Source organism: Larus michahellis, chromosome 7, assembly GCF_964199755.1.
Source record: "Larus michahellis chromosome 7, bLarMic1.1, whole genome shotgun sequence".
In the NCBI taxonomy this organism is placed as follows: domain Eukaryota; kingdom Metazoa; phylum Chordata; class Aves; order Charadriiformes; family Laridae; genus Larus; species Larus michahellis.
Window position 1 is genome coordinate 47,336,158 of NC_133902.1, and position 15,379 is coordinate 47,351,536.

At 41.5% G+C, this 15,379-nt stretch overlaps 1 protein-coding gene across 13 annotated transcripts in view; it reads right to left on the reverse strand.

Moving 5' to 3' along the window:
- CLASP1 (cytoplasmic linker associated protein 1) overlaps positions 1 to 15,379 on the reverse strand; it is a 184,645-nt gene that overhangs the window by 18,611 nt on the left and 150,655 nt on the right. For 9 of the 13 annotated variants that reach the window (XM_074595300.1, XM_074595301.1, XM_074595304.1 and 6 more), the window contains 5 exons: positions 14,233 to 14,339; positions 5,282 to 5,432; positions 3,981 to 4,227; positions 2,833 to 3,023; positions 1,001 to 1,129 (listed from right to left, as the gene is read on the reverse strand). In XM_074595300.1, coding sequence (XP_074451401.1) covers positions 1,001 to 1,129; positions 2,833 to 3,023; positions 3,981 to 4,227; positions 5,282 to 5,432; positions 14,233 to 14,339 — 825 coding nt within the window. Of the gene's footprint in view, positions 1 to 1,000; positions 1,130 to 2,832; positions 3,027 to 3,980; positions 4,228 to 5,281; positions 5,433 to 9,097; positions 9,215 to 14,232; positions 14,340 to 15,379 lie in introns of all 13 variants that reach the window. The other 4 variants (XM_074595299.1, XM_074595297.1, XM_074595308.1 and 1 more) reach the window with 2 other exon arrangements.

Sequence of the window (15,379 nt, forward strand, 5' to 3'; positions counted from 1 at the left end):
TGTTTTGTTTTGTTGTTTTGGGTTTTAAACAGTACAGTTTCTGCTACGCACAGCTAACATAACCTTGTGCAAGTTACGCAATGCTCTGGAGCAGTCTGATCTATACAATGATCTTTTTCATGGCCAAAGCTCTCCAGACAGAGATGCCTAAAATTGCTAGTTCAGGACAAGCCTGTTGCAGAGAAGAATAAGTGTCTTAGATTTCAAAGCAAGGACTTTGGTTACAAAGTCGTCATGGACATATAGAGAAATTCATGTGGCACCTTCCAAGCTTTAGTTCAAACTTGCAACATGCACAACGTAAATTAAAAGATCCAGCTTGGAAGTCAATCTGCAAAGACTGACTTTAAACGTAATTTGAATTCATCTACTTCAAATGTTATCGTCGTGTCCCTTTATTTTTGTTTTACTCCAGAAGAATACTTTCTGTCTTACGTATGAGTTCTCTCACCAAAAAAAAAAAATATGCAATTCACTCTTCCCTTTGCTTCTTCCTCTGCCCCAGCTTCTTTTCAGCAGCATGGCTTTGCCTGTTTTCTCCTGTTAGTCACCAGTTCCCAGTTTTCCAGCATGGCCCGATTTCACCATTCAGTTTTCACACGCAATTCTGCTTGCACCTGGGCTTTGTGTTCTCCAGTATGTTTCCTATCCTTACCCATACAGACAGAGGGAGCGCAGTGCCCTCAGTGTGCTCCAAAAAATTATTTAACACGTGCTTTTCTACTACAAGGTCTCAACCTCTCCCAGAATGAGCAAGGAAATCCTGGAAAGTTGCTAAAGAGTGGCCTACAATTCCAGATAGCTCCAAATCCACTTAAGCAGCTCTGTCAGCCTCAACTTTTCCTCCCCACTTCAGCATATTAAGTCTCCCAGTATGAAAACAGGATTTATATCAGTTTGTTCCACTGTCAAGATGAGTCAAATGTGTTTGCCTGTCAAACCCCACAGTTCAGCAGTTCCATATTGCTTTCCCAGCAGCAACACTGAAAGGCTCGCTCACCTCTTTGTGGGAATCTTTATGTGCTTCCAGTGTTTTCATGATGGTCAACTCCGCGTAGTTCCTAAACCTTGCCGGCTGGTTCCGTAAGATCTCTCTCAGGACTCGCAGCGCCAGGGCTCTTATTGAATGCTGTGTCAAGAGAAATCCACATTAGAAAAAGTCACTTCTCAAAACTGTAGTTTGAAGTAAGTTCTCATGGCTCCCTATGGACGCCACCAGAAATTCTATATCACTCTACCAGGTCCAGCGGAGTGAGGATGTAATTAATATAACTACAATTCAGAATTGGTCTCCTCGCTTGCTTTTGCACAAAAATTCACATAAAATGACTGCTGTCACAGATACAAGAAAGACTCAGAATGACTCCACTTTGTTAAATTCCATACTCTTTTGGCAATGAAGTACAAATTTGTACCTAAAGCAGCACGTCTGCATTACATGAATCTACAAAGAAGCTCAGATCGTATTTGTTTTGCCCCTCCTCTTTTGCTTAGCTTTGTGGATATCAAACTGTGTTCCATCCATGCAACAAAGCTGTTTCTCATATTCTAATACAGTAAAGTCGACTCTCTTCCTGTAACTCCTATGGAAATTACTTTCAAGAACAGTCAGTCATTGTAGTCAACACTGACCTATGTGTTAATCCTTTATATCAAAAGATCATTAGCAGAAGGGATTTATAACACCTGCTTCAATTTCATAACTGCTATATTAAGTTTTTGGCCTGTAGCCACTCCAAATAGATTCTGTCATTTCAGCAGAGGAATACTTACTTTACTCTATAGTCAGCCTTTAAAAGCAGGTCCTTTGCTATTCATCTGCAAAGGTCATGCACTATCACAATTCACACGTATTTAGCTAAAGGCACCACATCTTCCGATACATGTGTGATGATGCTATGACTAACACGTAGGACTAGAGCAGCTCATGCTTATACTACAAATGACTGAGAAAGCGTCAGCCACCTACACTGCTTCTGAACTAAAATTTTGGAGAGCCTGCCATATACTTTACAAGGAGTATAAGAAATACAACGGATGTTGAATCTGATGAAACAAAAAAGAACTGCGAGTGCTTCAGCGCTCTGAAGCCTCAATATTGTAACATTCAGATGGAGCATGGCTCTGACGTGAGGGCGCAGCAGGGTGCTCAGCCTTTACCAAGTATCATTGTGCTGCAAGCTGAACAAATAGCCCCAAGTGGAAAAAGTAAAAGTCTAGCCTGTAAATTACCACTTTGATCAGCTATCAAATATAAAGCTGTGATAATAATGCAGCTTTTTTTTTTTTTAATGCTTCAAAACAAGATCCCCTATAAAAGCAGTTTGTTCTTGATGACATTTTTGCAAGAGACAGAGACCCATCCCATGAGATCTAATAGCCTGGATCTTTAAACCACACAAAGCAAAAAAAAAATAAAATTAATCTATTCTCCTTTATTCTCCTTTTTTTGGGGAATGGGTATGATCTAGAGCGAGCTTGTAACTTCGTCCTAATTTGGAAGAGAACAACTTTTGAAGTCTCAGTAGTTTTTGTACAAGATCAGAAGATAACTTCTCTTCTGATTCTAGTTCAACTTCCTGGTTATTTATTACTAACAGTCCAGAGGGAGGGGGAAAAAGCTGGAACACTTCAGAATAGCTTAAAATTCATCATTAAGCACACTAAAAACAAAAGCAGAGTCGCCAACCTTCAAAAGAAAAACCAAGCAGTGCAGCATCACTGATGAGGTGCTGCACAAACGCAGCAGGTTTCACTGAAACTAGCGTGGAGGAACTATCACCCTAGATGAAGCAATGTACAGGGGAGTTACAACAAAAATCCACATCTCACATCTTTGTCTCCAAGCGTTTCCAGCAGCAAGAGCAGAATGGTTTTGAAATGTTCCTCCCAAACTCCGAGATTATCTTCCCTTGTGATCTTTAGCAGTTCCAGGAGAGCTCCTTTCCGCTCCTCCACCCGCTCGTTGTGGTTGGAGAGCTCTTTGAGAAGATCAGCCACCAAATCTGAATGGTCAATGGGTACTTCTAGGACAAATGGCAGCAAATCATTTGGGGAAATGGGAAAAGAGATCAAAGATCCCAAGATTACTAACCCTCTACAGAACAAAGTGCGCATAACAAAGCCCCCCCCCAAAAAAATACATCAAATCCCAGGTGGCCTCAGTCAAGCAGGCAAGAGAATCCAACTAACCCACAATTGCACCTGAGTTCATAACACAGCTCATGGCTTCTAGCGAACCAGGAAGAGATGCCGACTGAATTTCATCCAGTTCCAATTACTGCTACAAGATGAGAACTGCCAGTTTTTTCCCAGACACACACACCCAAAACCAACGATCACATGTATGACCTTTAGATCAAAGTACAGTGACTCATCAGTGCACTGCACAAGAATAAAGCTAAGGTGCAGCATCACTTAAATGAAGGGAAACAGTAACAACAAGCTATTGAGTGAGATGTTTCAGTCAAAGAGTAGACTCATAGAATCATAGGGTTGGAAGGGACCTCTGGAGATCATCTAGTCCAAACCCCTGCCAGTGCAGGGTCACCTAGAGCAGGTTGCACAGGAACGCGTCCAGGTGGGTTTTGAATGTCTCCAGAGTTGGAGACTCCACCACCTCTCTGGGAAGCCTGTTCCAGTGCTCTGCCACCCTCAAAGAAGCTCCTCCTCATGTTTAGGTGGAAGGTCCCCAAAATAGTGTCCCTACAGACACATTTAGATGCTTAAGGAACTAGCTTGAGGGAAACTCTAGACGAAGAAAAATTAAAACTGCAGTACAACAGTTTCTCAATAGCCACAGATCAGGTTCTACTGGCACATGAGAACACGGAGTATTTTCATACCAAGCCCCGACTCAGCTACAAAGCAATATACCACATAAGCACGGGCAGGCCCATATCTGAGAGCACTACCCATACACAAATATTCCAGGAACAGAGCAAGCTGCCTCCAGTTTTAGGACATATGCTGATACAAACCGTCCCGAAGCTGATCCATGTCATCATCGAACACTGCTTCCTTCAGGGCAGTCTTGTCGTAAGTGTTAATTGTGTCGACATAAGGATAAGGGTTATATTCTCGAGCACGTGGCCCTGAAAAGGCGCGGGGAGGCTGGGTGTTAAGTAGGGAGGTTTTGTTATCTAGAGCCATCCTTCCGCCTTCCACAATGTCACTGCTTCCACGGACATCGCCGGTAGGCACAGCGAGGCCACCATCTCGAGACACCTGGGGGATTAAACAGACAGAAAATACATGAGACTACTCAAATTATGGAAGCAGTAGCTTTTTTGGACTTCATCCACCAATATGAAGATGCTTGGAACCGTTTACACATACATAATGCTTAAGTAAAACTTACTACCAACTCTTCTTTTACATAACCACAACTGTTCCAAAAATACCTCATGACCATAGGGCAAAAAGCTATGCTAACGTTTCAAAATCTAAGTTAACATTGCTAAAACTGCACAAGCTGGCGAAGATCGTAAGCTCGGGAACAGGACCAGTTTGCTAAGAAAGGGAAAGGAAGCAAAAGCAACATCCTTCTCATTAAACTTCACAACCCACCAATAGAGGGGACTGGGTGATGCTTTACAAGCTAACGTGAAATGAACGAAGAAAAATCTTGGACCAAGAATTTTTAGCTTTGAAGGCTAACTTAATCTACTAACCTAAACTTGCTTGTCCAGATGGGAAGCAAAACTGTCATAGAATATCTCAAGCTGGAAGGTACTCATAAGGATCGTAGTCTAAGATTCCTGTAAATTTTGCAATCCACGTATTTAAAACAAATGGCACCTCACATGGTAGATAATTCTGTAACTATTCATATGGCATAAGGTACCACATGAGTTGTGCCCTCAAAGTGATTATGGGTCCGTCCTATACAGGAAGTAATGAGCCTGTGAGGGAAACCACCCATGAATTTTAGGAACTAACATTTCCCATTAGAGACCTGACTACACACACTCCATGAAAAAGCCATGACTGGGCCATACTGACCCTGAGGAACACTAGCACCGTTTCCTTCACGCCTGAGACTCCCTCAGAAACCCAATGAACACTTTTCACAGGCAACTAGAGTTCAAAGGGAGCAAGGGACTACATTAGTGGGACCCCATAGCTTAGTTATAAGAAGTCATCAACCAGTAAGCTGAAGACATTTGCAAGAATACAGCAGGAATAACTGGGTTTTGTACACTAACAATCCAAAGCCAGGTTTGAACACAATGTTTTAAAATTTCACTTATCTGGGGACATTAATCAATGGAATACTTACAATGTCACAGTCTTTCTTTCCATCACGTTTGATTGGCTCATTCAGGTCCTCTTGACTACGGAAACTAAATTTTTCAATCGCTTCTGTGACTCCACGAAGAGAGCTGTAGATTTCATCAGAATTTAGGTTCTCCGTGTCATAATCCAGCATACTAAAGACCAAACGTATATGAAATGTTACATATGAAATTGGAAGTCGCTTTTGACTGTTAACAAAAACAATGCCAAGTTGGAGACAGATGATTTGGTGGACCCTTTCTAACAGCGCCTTGTAACAAAACATGGATGGAATCAAAGCAGACTTCAGGTCTGAGTCTCCCCTCAAACATGGCTAAATCTAGCAGAAGCTCCACTGAAGTCAGTGGCATTACATCGCTGTAAGTGAGCGTAAATCAGGTCCACTGTTTGTTATATTCCATAGGAGTGAGTGTGCTAGCTTCTGTAAACCAAAAGACCTATCCCCAGCATGGTAAAGGTGTTATTCAGAAAGGAAAATAAATAAAACCAATCACTATGAGAACTAAAAAGGTTGTGATGGCTGGTGGAAATGAAAACAATGACATTTAAGTTTCATAATATATCAAATAAATTCTATCAATGGATTCAAATGTAAGAGATATAATGTAAAGAAAAATGTATCTTGACATAAGCCTTAGTCTAACATGTCCCATTTTCATTTATAGAATAATAAAACCAAAACCACTTGCACGATGCCTTGATAAAAGATGCATGTCAGTATTGAGCTTAAGTTTGGGAATTCTCTCGCTCAAATCTGATGCTTTCTTGCAGCCTGTCTGTTCTCAGCAGTTCCTCAGCAGCATAAAGCCATGCAAGTTTGGGGATTCCTTGGAGAGTTATCCAAAATTAAGTTCCATGAAAAAATACCTGGCATGCAAGGGCAGCTGATAGGAAAAGGTGTGGCTAGGAAGAGAAGCTCCTACAAGCTTAGAGAAAATGAAAAGGCATTATTGGCAGGGCTACGCTCTACCTAGGAGAAGTTGAGTTTGCGTGACAATCAGTTTTCCAAGAGAGATTTAATGAACAGACCTAGTAACTGAGAACTATTTCTCTGGGGGAGTCTGGGGCCTTAGTAGAGCCAGAAGCAAATAAACCAAAAGAATGCAAGACATTTACATCAAGTTGTTTGTCAATAAACGGCAAGAAGTGGCTCCCTACATGGGTGAGTTACTATTTCTTAACAGTAAGGGAAGGGTGACAGGATGGGCTTAGATGAGGACGGCTGAACAAAGAACTCTTCCTTTTCCACAAAAGAAAGATTCCCTGGGAGGTGGGGGGGGGGGGGGGGAAACCACCACCAACATAAAACCCCTTCCGAATCCTGGGTGCACAGCATTATTTTCAATAGAACTAGAAGCAGGATGTTAAATATCTAGAAACACTACTTTTTTTTTTCTAGAAGAAACTCAGGAACTTCAGACAGAGGATAAGATTGGTGCTGCCCGATTCCTTTGGGATTAACACACTGAAAATAGCCATAATCCCTGGCTCCCAAGCAACGCACACACAAGCATCAGCACCGTGTATTCTGGCAAAGAAACCAAAGAACAACTCCCCAACTTTAAACAGCGTCCATCTGGCCAGGAAGAAAGAGAAACCACTTAAAGAACAGACCAAGACCCCAAAACAAAAGCTGTTTATAAACCTACAGAAGTCAAAGTATTCAGGGCTTTTAAACAGATGAATAACACTAATGCACTGTGATGGCTTTCCAGACAACAGTAAAGGCAGTTCTTAGATTCTTCATATGTATCAGGCCAGGATAGGACAATCTTTCTTTCATATGATCTCAAAAATATTAATTTTGAGCTCAAGCACATTTAATTCATAGATCTTAAGGGGCTTTTCATGCAATGTTTAAGTAAGCACTGAAACCGCTATTCAGGAAGGCGTACATGTGACTGTACCCGTGTACCCACACCAAGAGATGACACGACTTACCAAAGGTCACAGAAAAAGAGAAATAATCACAGATATACTGACACTAAATCTTCTGCTACAATCATCGCATCTTTCCTCAGGGGTGAATTTTGCCCTACACTGCTATCAAAGATGAGATCAAAGCGCAGACTCTGCAATGCTAAAAGACTAAGGCAATTTCTAAATCTGATGCATTCTTCAAAGCACAAAACCACATTTTAATAAAAATCTCAAGAATCCAGTGATTTCATATGTCAAGAATAAGCCTGCATAGGAGGTCACATTATGGCTGTGCTCTACATGGACAAAAACTCGACATGTGTACACACACATCTATTGACAGTATGTGTGCTGGAACACTTCACAGACAACACGATGGGGGGAATAAAAAAATAAAATGGAACTACACCCACCTTTCAGGGAAAAAAAAATAATAAAAATGACCCACGGAGAAAACTAGAGGAAAGTCACAGGATGAATAAGAAGTGAGTAGAGATGAGCAGTATTCATCAGGGATGTCACAACATTATTTTCCATCTTCTGCTGCACTAAAACAATGCAGCTCTCTACAGGTTTGTCAACGTACAATTTGGCAGTTTTCCAGTCTGACATGAAATACGCTTTACTTCCATAAACTACTATTTCAGTTTCCTATCCAAACTACGTGTAAGTAATCAACAGTTTAGCATCCTCAAGCAGTACACAGTAGCCCACTTCCTTGCACTTTCAGGCTCTGGGCTGGAATTTAAGTCAAATGATTCCAAGCCTTGGTGTCAGCCAATGAAAGGAGGAAAAAATTCTCAACTTTAACTCCAAAAATCAACCCAGATCTCTTCCACAGATATCTAAGTGTCCTAGAAGAGTCAAAACATTGATTTAAAGTTTTAATTCTGCAGGTACTCACAGAGGTACAGACCACGGGATTCAATTTTCTCTCTCAGACATCACAGATTCCCAGATTTTAAGCCCTCAAAGAATAATTTGTTTGCTTTTCTTTCAACGGTTTTTCATTAGGAATTTCTTGCTTGAAAGAAAGCCTATATATAGTCCTTCTTTGGGTAATAGGTATATTTAAGTCAGGAGAAACGACATCTACAGAAAGGCTGTTGTCACGGTATAAACTTAAAAAAACATCCAAGGGATTTAGCATAGGGATCTGACAAATTAAATTTGTATCCAGAAGGGTTTTTTTTGATTAAAACCAGTATACAGCTTTTGTCCAGTATATTGATTAAAGATCTGTATACAGACTGGAACAAAACGTGAGGGCACTGGAGGAAGAAGAGATGTCAGCATTAGTGATCAATAACCTCTGAATCTTGTGGGTAAGGACAATTTTAATTTCAATACTACGAATTTCCAAGATGTTCCACTATCACACTGTGCAGGCAGTTGGTAAAATCGTACACGCAAGCGTCATCCTCGTTGTCCTATGGATATTCGCTACCGCAGATGTGAAATCAGTACTGAGCTGTATTCACCTCTTTGAACCTACTCGTGTGCCGCTGGCACAGTGTAGCCAAGCTGAAAGACCTCACCCATGCTATCGTAACGCAACCAGTGCCTGCAGAAAGTGCTCAGCAACTGCGTTCTGCGTTGGAAACCAACTGTGAAACGTACACCCATTTCAGGAACTTGGCAGGGAGGAAGATTCTGGAAAAATCCACTTCTGTTTTTTTTTCTCCCCACTTGCATGCCGCATCTTCCCCAAGCAATAAAGGGGCGGCTGCCTGCCACCGTTCTCTGAAAGCTATCGTCATCTCTTTTCCAACCAAAGCCTCTGCAAATCGTTGCCCACATTTGAACGAATCCCACGGTGTGAAAGGTAAATAATACTGTGACACCTCAGACAAGTTGGTTTTAACAGGTAGCTTGTTACCTGGGAGAGTAAGAGCGTCTGAAAGTCTTGTGGGAAGGAGCAGTGGGGATGGAGTTAGGCTGAGAAAGGGGAGGGGGGTGCTTCGACAGCCCATCTGCACTCCAACCCCAGAACCGACTGCCGTGATCAGAGAAGAAACGAAAGAGAGAAAAAACAGAGAAAGGAGAGGGAGGAGAAAAAAAAAATAAAGAAACTATAATCTGAGTGGTTTAGTGCTGTCATGCTGCCTTGGAGAGAGAGAGAAAAAAATTAATAGAAACGAAATTAAACAAGAATACTCCATTGAGTCCCATAAGTCATTAGTTTGGCCTTTATTATTCATTTCCACTTTTATTCCTAACATAATGATATGGTTCACAGGAAAATAGTCCCTGCTTGTACTAACCAGTAAATTTTACAAATGGATACAGCCTCTATAAACGACTCTTAAAATGCTCTAAGTGAACAATCCCTGACCACGCATCTGTATTCAAACTCTAAGCAGGTATTTGCAAGCAACAGGATTTCCCTGGAAGAAAGGAAAGTTGGAGTTGATTTTTTTTTAATCAGACACCCAGAGGTAGCTTCTCAAGTTTGGCTCCTGGTGCCTCTATAAGAGCCTGCAATCAGGCCCTACACAATCAGCAAACCTTTGCAGGGTTTACAATCTGATCGTATTTCACCAGATTCAAACTAATCCCAAATATGTAGCAAGTGAAAGCCAACCTAGCGTGTAAATGCATCACGTAAACTGGGGACATGGCCCAGGTCTCAGCAGACAAACCTGGAACGACTGGATGAAACCAGCCTCTAAGTTGATTCAGATCTCTCATCAAGCTTCCACAAGCCCCTTCTGGTCGCTGTTTGATCCTGTGCCTTTGGGTCAAGGCATCCCATCTCTGTGCCAATTTGTCTAACCTTTGCTTTTGTCCAGTTCCCTTTATGGTACATGGATTTTTCAAAATTATCTTCTAAATGGTTACATAGATGCTCGAGCTGGTGGAGTATTCAGGACACCAATTTGTTTCTGTTAAGTTTAAGTTAAGTCACATTTGCATATATGCAAGTGAAAGATATTGCAAGATCAGATGCGGCAAACAAGTCAAGAATTGCTCCAGTGGAAACAGCAGCAAAGCCAGTTAAAAACCCCTCTGAAGAGTGGTGTCAAGAAATTCACTCGTTAACCAGCAATCAAAACCCATAGCTATTACATGCAACTATGACAGAAATACACCAGACAACCGGGCTGCTGGTACGTCTCACAGCTCAGGTCTCACCTACCTGCCAAGAGGCCACCAAATGCAGGCTTGTCCTTATTGCATACAGTGGGTGGCTTATTTCAATTCTTTTTCCCTGCCCTGCCTTGCTTAGCTTAATAATGGAACTGTCAAATTTTATTTTTAATGGCATTTTCTATTGTCAGTGAAAAAACAAGTACATAAACTTATATAGCCAAATAAAATTGTTAGCCTTTTATTTTTATGCATTTCCTCTAGGGATCTTTGAAAGACTAAATTTCGTGGGGTTTTTTCATAATTGGAACTACACACAGACTTCTAAGCTACTAATAAAGGCAGAAACAGTAGGGCAAACCTATTCGTTTGATACTCCTTCAAATATTCCAACAGAACTCTAGGTTAAAATTCACAACCTGAACATAACGTCTGAGTTGACAGAAGTTCATTCGCCGTTCAGAACGGTATTCTTCACTGGAGGACTTCACAACTTAGTATCTTCCTTTTTGTCATGCTACACCATTTACTAAGTGTCAGAAAGTTTTCTCTGTCCAACACAAACTCAAGCCACTCATCTGAGCATTGCCCAGGAAACGGTCTTTCCTCTCAGTCAGAAGTCTGGGGTTTTTCCTATTATTTTCAGTCTTCCCAAGTGCCTTCCCCTACTTTTCTTCAAAAAACAGCCATTTCCTCCATAACTCCTCTCCCCAAAAACTAAAACTGTCAAGACAAAAAAAAGGCAGGTACAAATGCAGAAGTAACCCACAGATGCAGTGGATGCGTTCTAGTGATCATGAAGCAGAACTGGATGGAGCAAAGGAAAGTGGAAGGAAAGATTCTGCCCTCTACCCCTCTGAAGACACTAACAGCAAGGGATAGTTAAGGAGACGTTATCATCTGGATAGGCAAATTAGCTGTTTGCAAAGTCCGGTTCAAAACATTCAAAAATCTAGCCAGAGACCTCAAATACACGTATACACAAGTACACACACAAAAATAATTTAAAAAACAGTCACCCGGAATTCAGCTGTGATGGCAATAATATGGGAGAAGTAATGTGACCCAAGGGCAATGGCATACATACATACTTTAGAAAGTCTTCCTGATTAATACTGAGGATATTGTCCACAAACCATTAGTAATATGGGAGAGCAGCTACGCTTATCAACATTTGTATACTCCTACAGGAACCCAACTATCCTTTCTACACATTTCCCAGCCCCAAAGACATAAACGAGTCTATGGACCCCTCCAATCTGTGCATCAAGACAAAATTCAAAGGAAAGTATAATCTTCAAAATAAAAGCTGGCATTAAGAACTGGAGATAACCCTTGGACTGACTGCACTCAGGCTGCCTGTATGAGACACAGGCACGGACAAGGTAAGCAGGGCCCGCACACGGAGCGCCCAGGAAGCATTAGGTGTACACAACCTCGGTACAACTCTTTGGCAATGGGTCCCATATAAATGTAAAGCCAAGCCTAGTTTCAGAGAAGGGCTACACAGAGAAACTGTGAGAATCTTTATCCTTTTACACTGCTATCAGAATGACTCAGGTGTGCTCATTTTTTAAGTCTGTAGAGAGAAAAGTGACATTTTACACCACTGATGAATGGCAAACGACAAGCATTTGTAATGGAAACATGACACAGACGCATCTATGCCAAGAACTGCAATACTGCAGTGTACCCTGCACATCTTCCAAAGCTTTTTTTTCCTGAGAGAAGGATGACCACATGTACTCTTCAGAAACATAGCTAAGTTCTCCCGTGTTCTGCAAGTCAGGACCATGCTCAAACTGTGCTGCACAGGACATTTTCAAGGAGGAGGCAGTCCAGCACAGCATCAGAAACTACTGCCACCGATTCGCAGTACTTGCCACCACCTTTTCTACTAACAGTAAAAATCTGCAGCTACTGTTACTGCTCAGAGGTCACTCATGAAAAAAAAGAGTAGAACTTCTCCCCTGAGTATTTTAAAGGGCTTTTACAGCAGCTTCCACCTTCACCTGTCATTGAATAGTAACTTTTACACATCACTCTCGAATAGCTAAATCCAGTGAGGAAACAGGACACACTTCTTAAAAAGACACCGAAGTTTTTGGATCAACACCTCCAAGAACTCCATAGAAAATTGCAGGAATGATTGTTTTCTAAAGGAAATCCCTGTCCCACTGCATCAGTGGCAGTTTTGGTCTTCACAACTTAATGGCAGAATGCTCTGGAATTAAATGACCTCTCTAACTATTCCTTGAGAAGATACCATACAGGAAAAAACCTCCAGTTCCTAAACCCAAAATACCAGAAAACAGCAGCAACAAAGTATTAAGCGTACGCTGAATGCTTCAATCAATATTTTGATATGTGCATCCTGACATCAAAAGGTGAGAAGAATGCAGAAAAACCGAAAAGCAGCAAGCAAAGTGGCAAAACACAGTTATGTCCCAATGGCAAAACGCAAAAAGCATGATAAAAGGTCATGGATTCAAAAAAATAAGCGCCACATGCAAACGTGGCCAGCAAAGCCACAACGTAACCACAGGGAGCCATATCTCAGTTTATAATTTCCTGTGACAAATCAGCAGGGCAGCAATGCTCGAACTAGTCAAAAAGGAAGCAACATACTTGGAACCGTTCCCCTGAAACTCTACCACTTAATTTCTTAATGAAACCTTTGTTGAAAAAAACCTCACACTAGGCACTTGACCTTGCCTTGCAACCTCTCAGTCTAGTTTTGGATTACAGTGGATTTAGGGGTCACAAAGATGTGTTTAGATATCCAAAATTTTCTCAGGAAACACCATGCGCTCCTCCTATGCTGCTGGAATTAGAATAATTACTCATTAAAGGCTAAAAGCCTGTGTTTTTCCTGACGCATGAGAACTCACATGTCTAAGCATTCCTCCAGACAGGGTTTAGCAAGTCACAACAGGGCTGATCAACAGATTTCCATGTAAATTACTACACTGGACAACGAACGGCAGTCATCACCCAACATGTTTCCTTCTGTCTCTTCCAAGGACAAAGGGGAGTGACCTCCCATGGAGAGGGCAGGCAGACAAGTGCAGCAGCTTTTAAGCGTTTCCAGCACGAATCAAAGCTTGACCAGGTCTAATATTTTCCTAATACAACCTAATACTTTCCTCCAATATTTCTATGGTCCCAGAACATACTGCTTAAATTCCTACATCCTCTGCTTTAAGTTTTTATGGTGTGAAATATGTACATTCCCAATATCCAAGGGTCCATGTTTGCTCAATAAAAGGTTTTGGAGCGGACCAACATATTCTAGGGTTGCAACTGCAGCTTCAGCTTCTGGCTGCAATAGACCCGCTGCCGAAAGGATCAGGCCGTTATTCTGCTGGTGGGCAGCCAGGAGAGCTATTTGAGAGGTATTCAGCATTGAAAGAGTCACCACCTCTGCTTGTTCTGCATCCTCACAAAGTGTAAAAGGGGAACAGAAGGTTCAGAACTTCTCTCAGCAGCACAAGCACTGTGCTACAGTCAGATGAATTACTGATCACAAGGGCACACCTAGAAAATACACACAGTCTGAAAACCTCGACCTGAAAGTCATCATATACTTTGTGATATTTGCAACCTCAACAAGACCTCATTTCTAATGCTGACGTTTAATATTACCTTTATTGAACCCACAAATGTGATTCTGGAGAAGGCCTAGTTATGAAAGAAAATGAATATTATAAGAAAAGACATTAAGATTACACATATAACATGGACTGGAACAATGAAGTTAATCACCAACCATGTATTATCATGTTCAAACCCTGTTTCTTTGGAGCAATCTATAAACTTTTGGTCTTTATTTTGCTTTCAAAGTGAGTCATATTCTGCAAATGCACACTCAGTATTGAAATCCTTTAATATTTTCCAAGTGGTTTAATTAGCCTGCCACATTACCTTGGAGACAGTCCACCATGGGAACAGTTGGTAGGTGAAGTTAAGGGGCTGGTTCTGCTGCTGGAGTGCCGGGAAGGAGTCCGACCAAGGGTATTGCTGGGGGAACCCTGGCACAGAAGCAGGAAGACAGGGATTAGCAACGTGTTGCAATACACAGGCAGGAGTACACAACAACAGGTCCAAATATTGCCTTTGTTTGCACTAGACAAGCTTCATGCAGTTTTGGTTCTGGCTCTTCACCTAAAAATCAGCAGCCATGGTTCATGTAGTCATTAATATGTTCTTGAAGGTACTGCTCTGAAGACAGAGAAAGCACACGTGTACTTTTCCCCAATCCAAATACCTGCAGTTTTAGCTATACAACACATACAGCCTGCAAATATTGCCAGAGAAATGGTTTGTCAATCCACCAGGCTACCCAGCTTCTCAGACACGATTTGCCAGGCTCCAAAGTATGCAAACCTTTACCCTGGCAATTTAATTATGCAGCTATTTTCCTCATTGTCTAAAGCATTCTGATTGTGCTTGTTACAAGCATAAGTAAGCAATCTAACTTATCATTTTTCCCCTGGCCTGCACAATCATTTATACCACAGCAAAATGGGGAGAAATTGCTCCTAATTCTGTCTCTCTTCACACCAAGTCAAAAGTACTGGAGAATCCAGACCGTTCGCCTGTAAGCCTAACGCTGCAGTTCCAGCTTACACAAAGGTCTGCTTGTCCAAAGGAGCGGAAGTGCAAAGACAGCAGGGTTCAAAGTCCATCAAGCTTCACAAGTTTTCCACATAAAAAAGGCAAAAAAATACGCTAATCCTTGCTGCTCTGGGGGGGAAAGAAGTTTGGAAGCACACCTAAATCCTCTACTAACATATTCCTTCAGAGAAATAAAAATATGCAAGCGCTTCCCGTAAAACCAATACATAAGGTAATAGGTGCAGACTGAGGAGACCTTGTAGGTCACATCAAAGCTCCTGCGAGCATCTTAATACACAATATATCTGTTATTAAACTGATTTCAATAGCAGTGGTAAGCCCAGAAAGTCTGTGGTATCAGGATCTGCGTTTTAGCCAAAAGGTTGTTATACTGGCAGGATTTTCAAAAGCATCACCAACTTAAAAGCACAAACCCCACCAACTTTCATGTGCT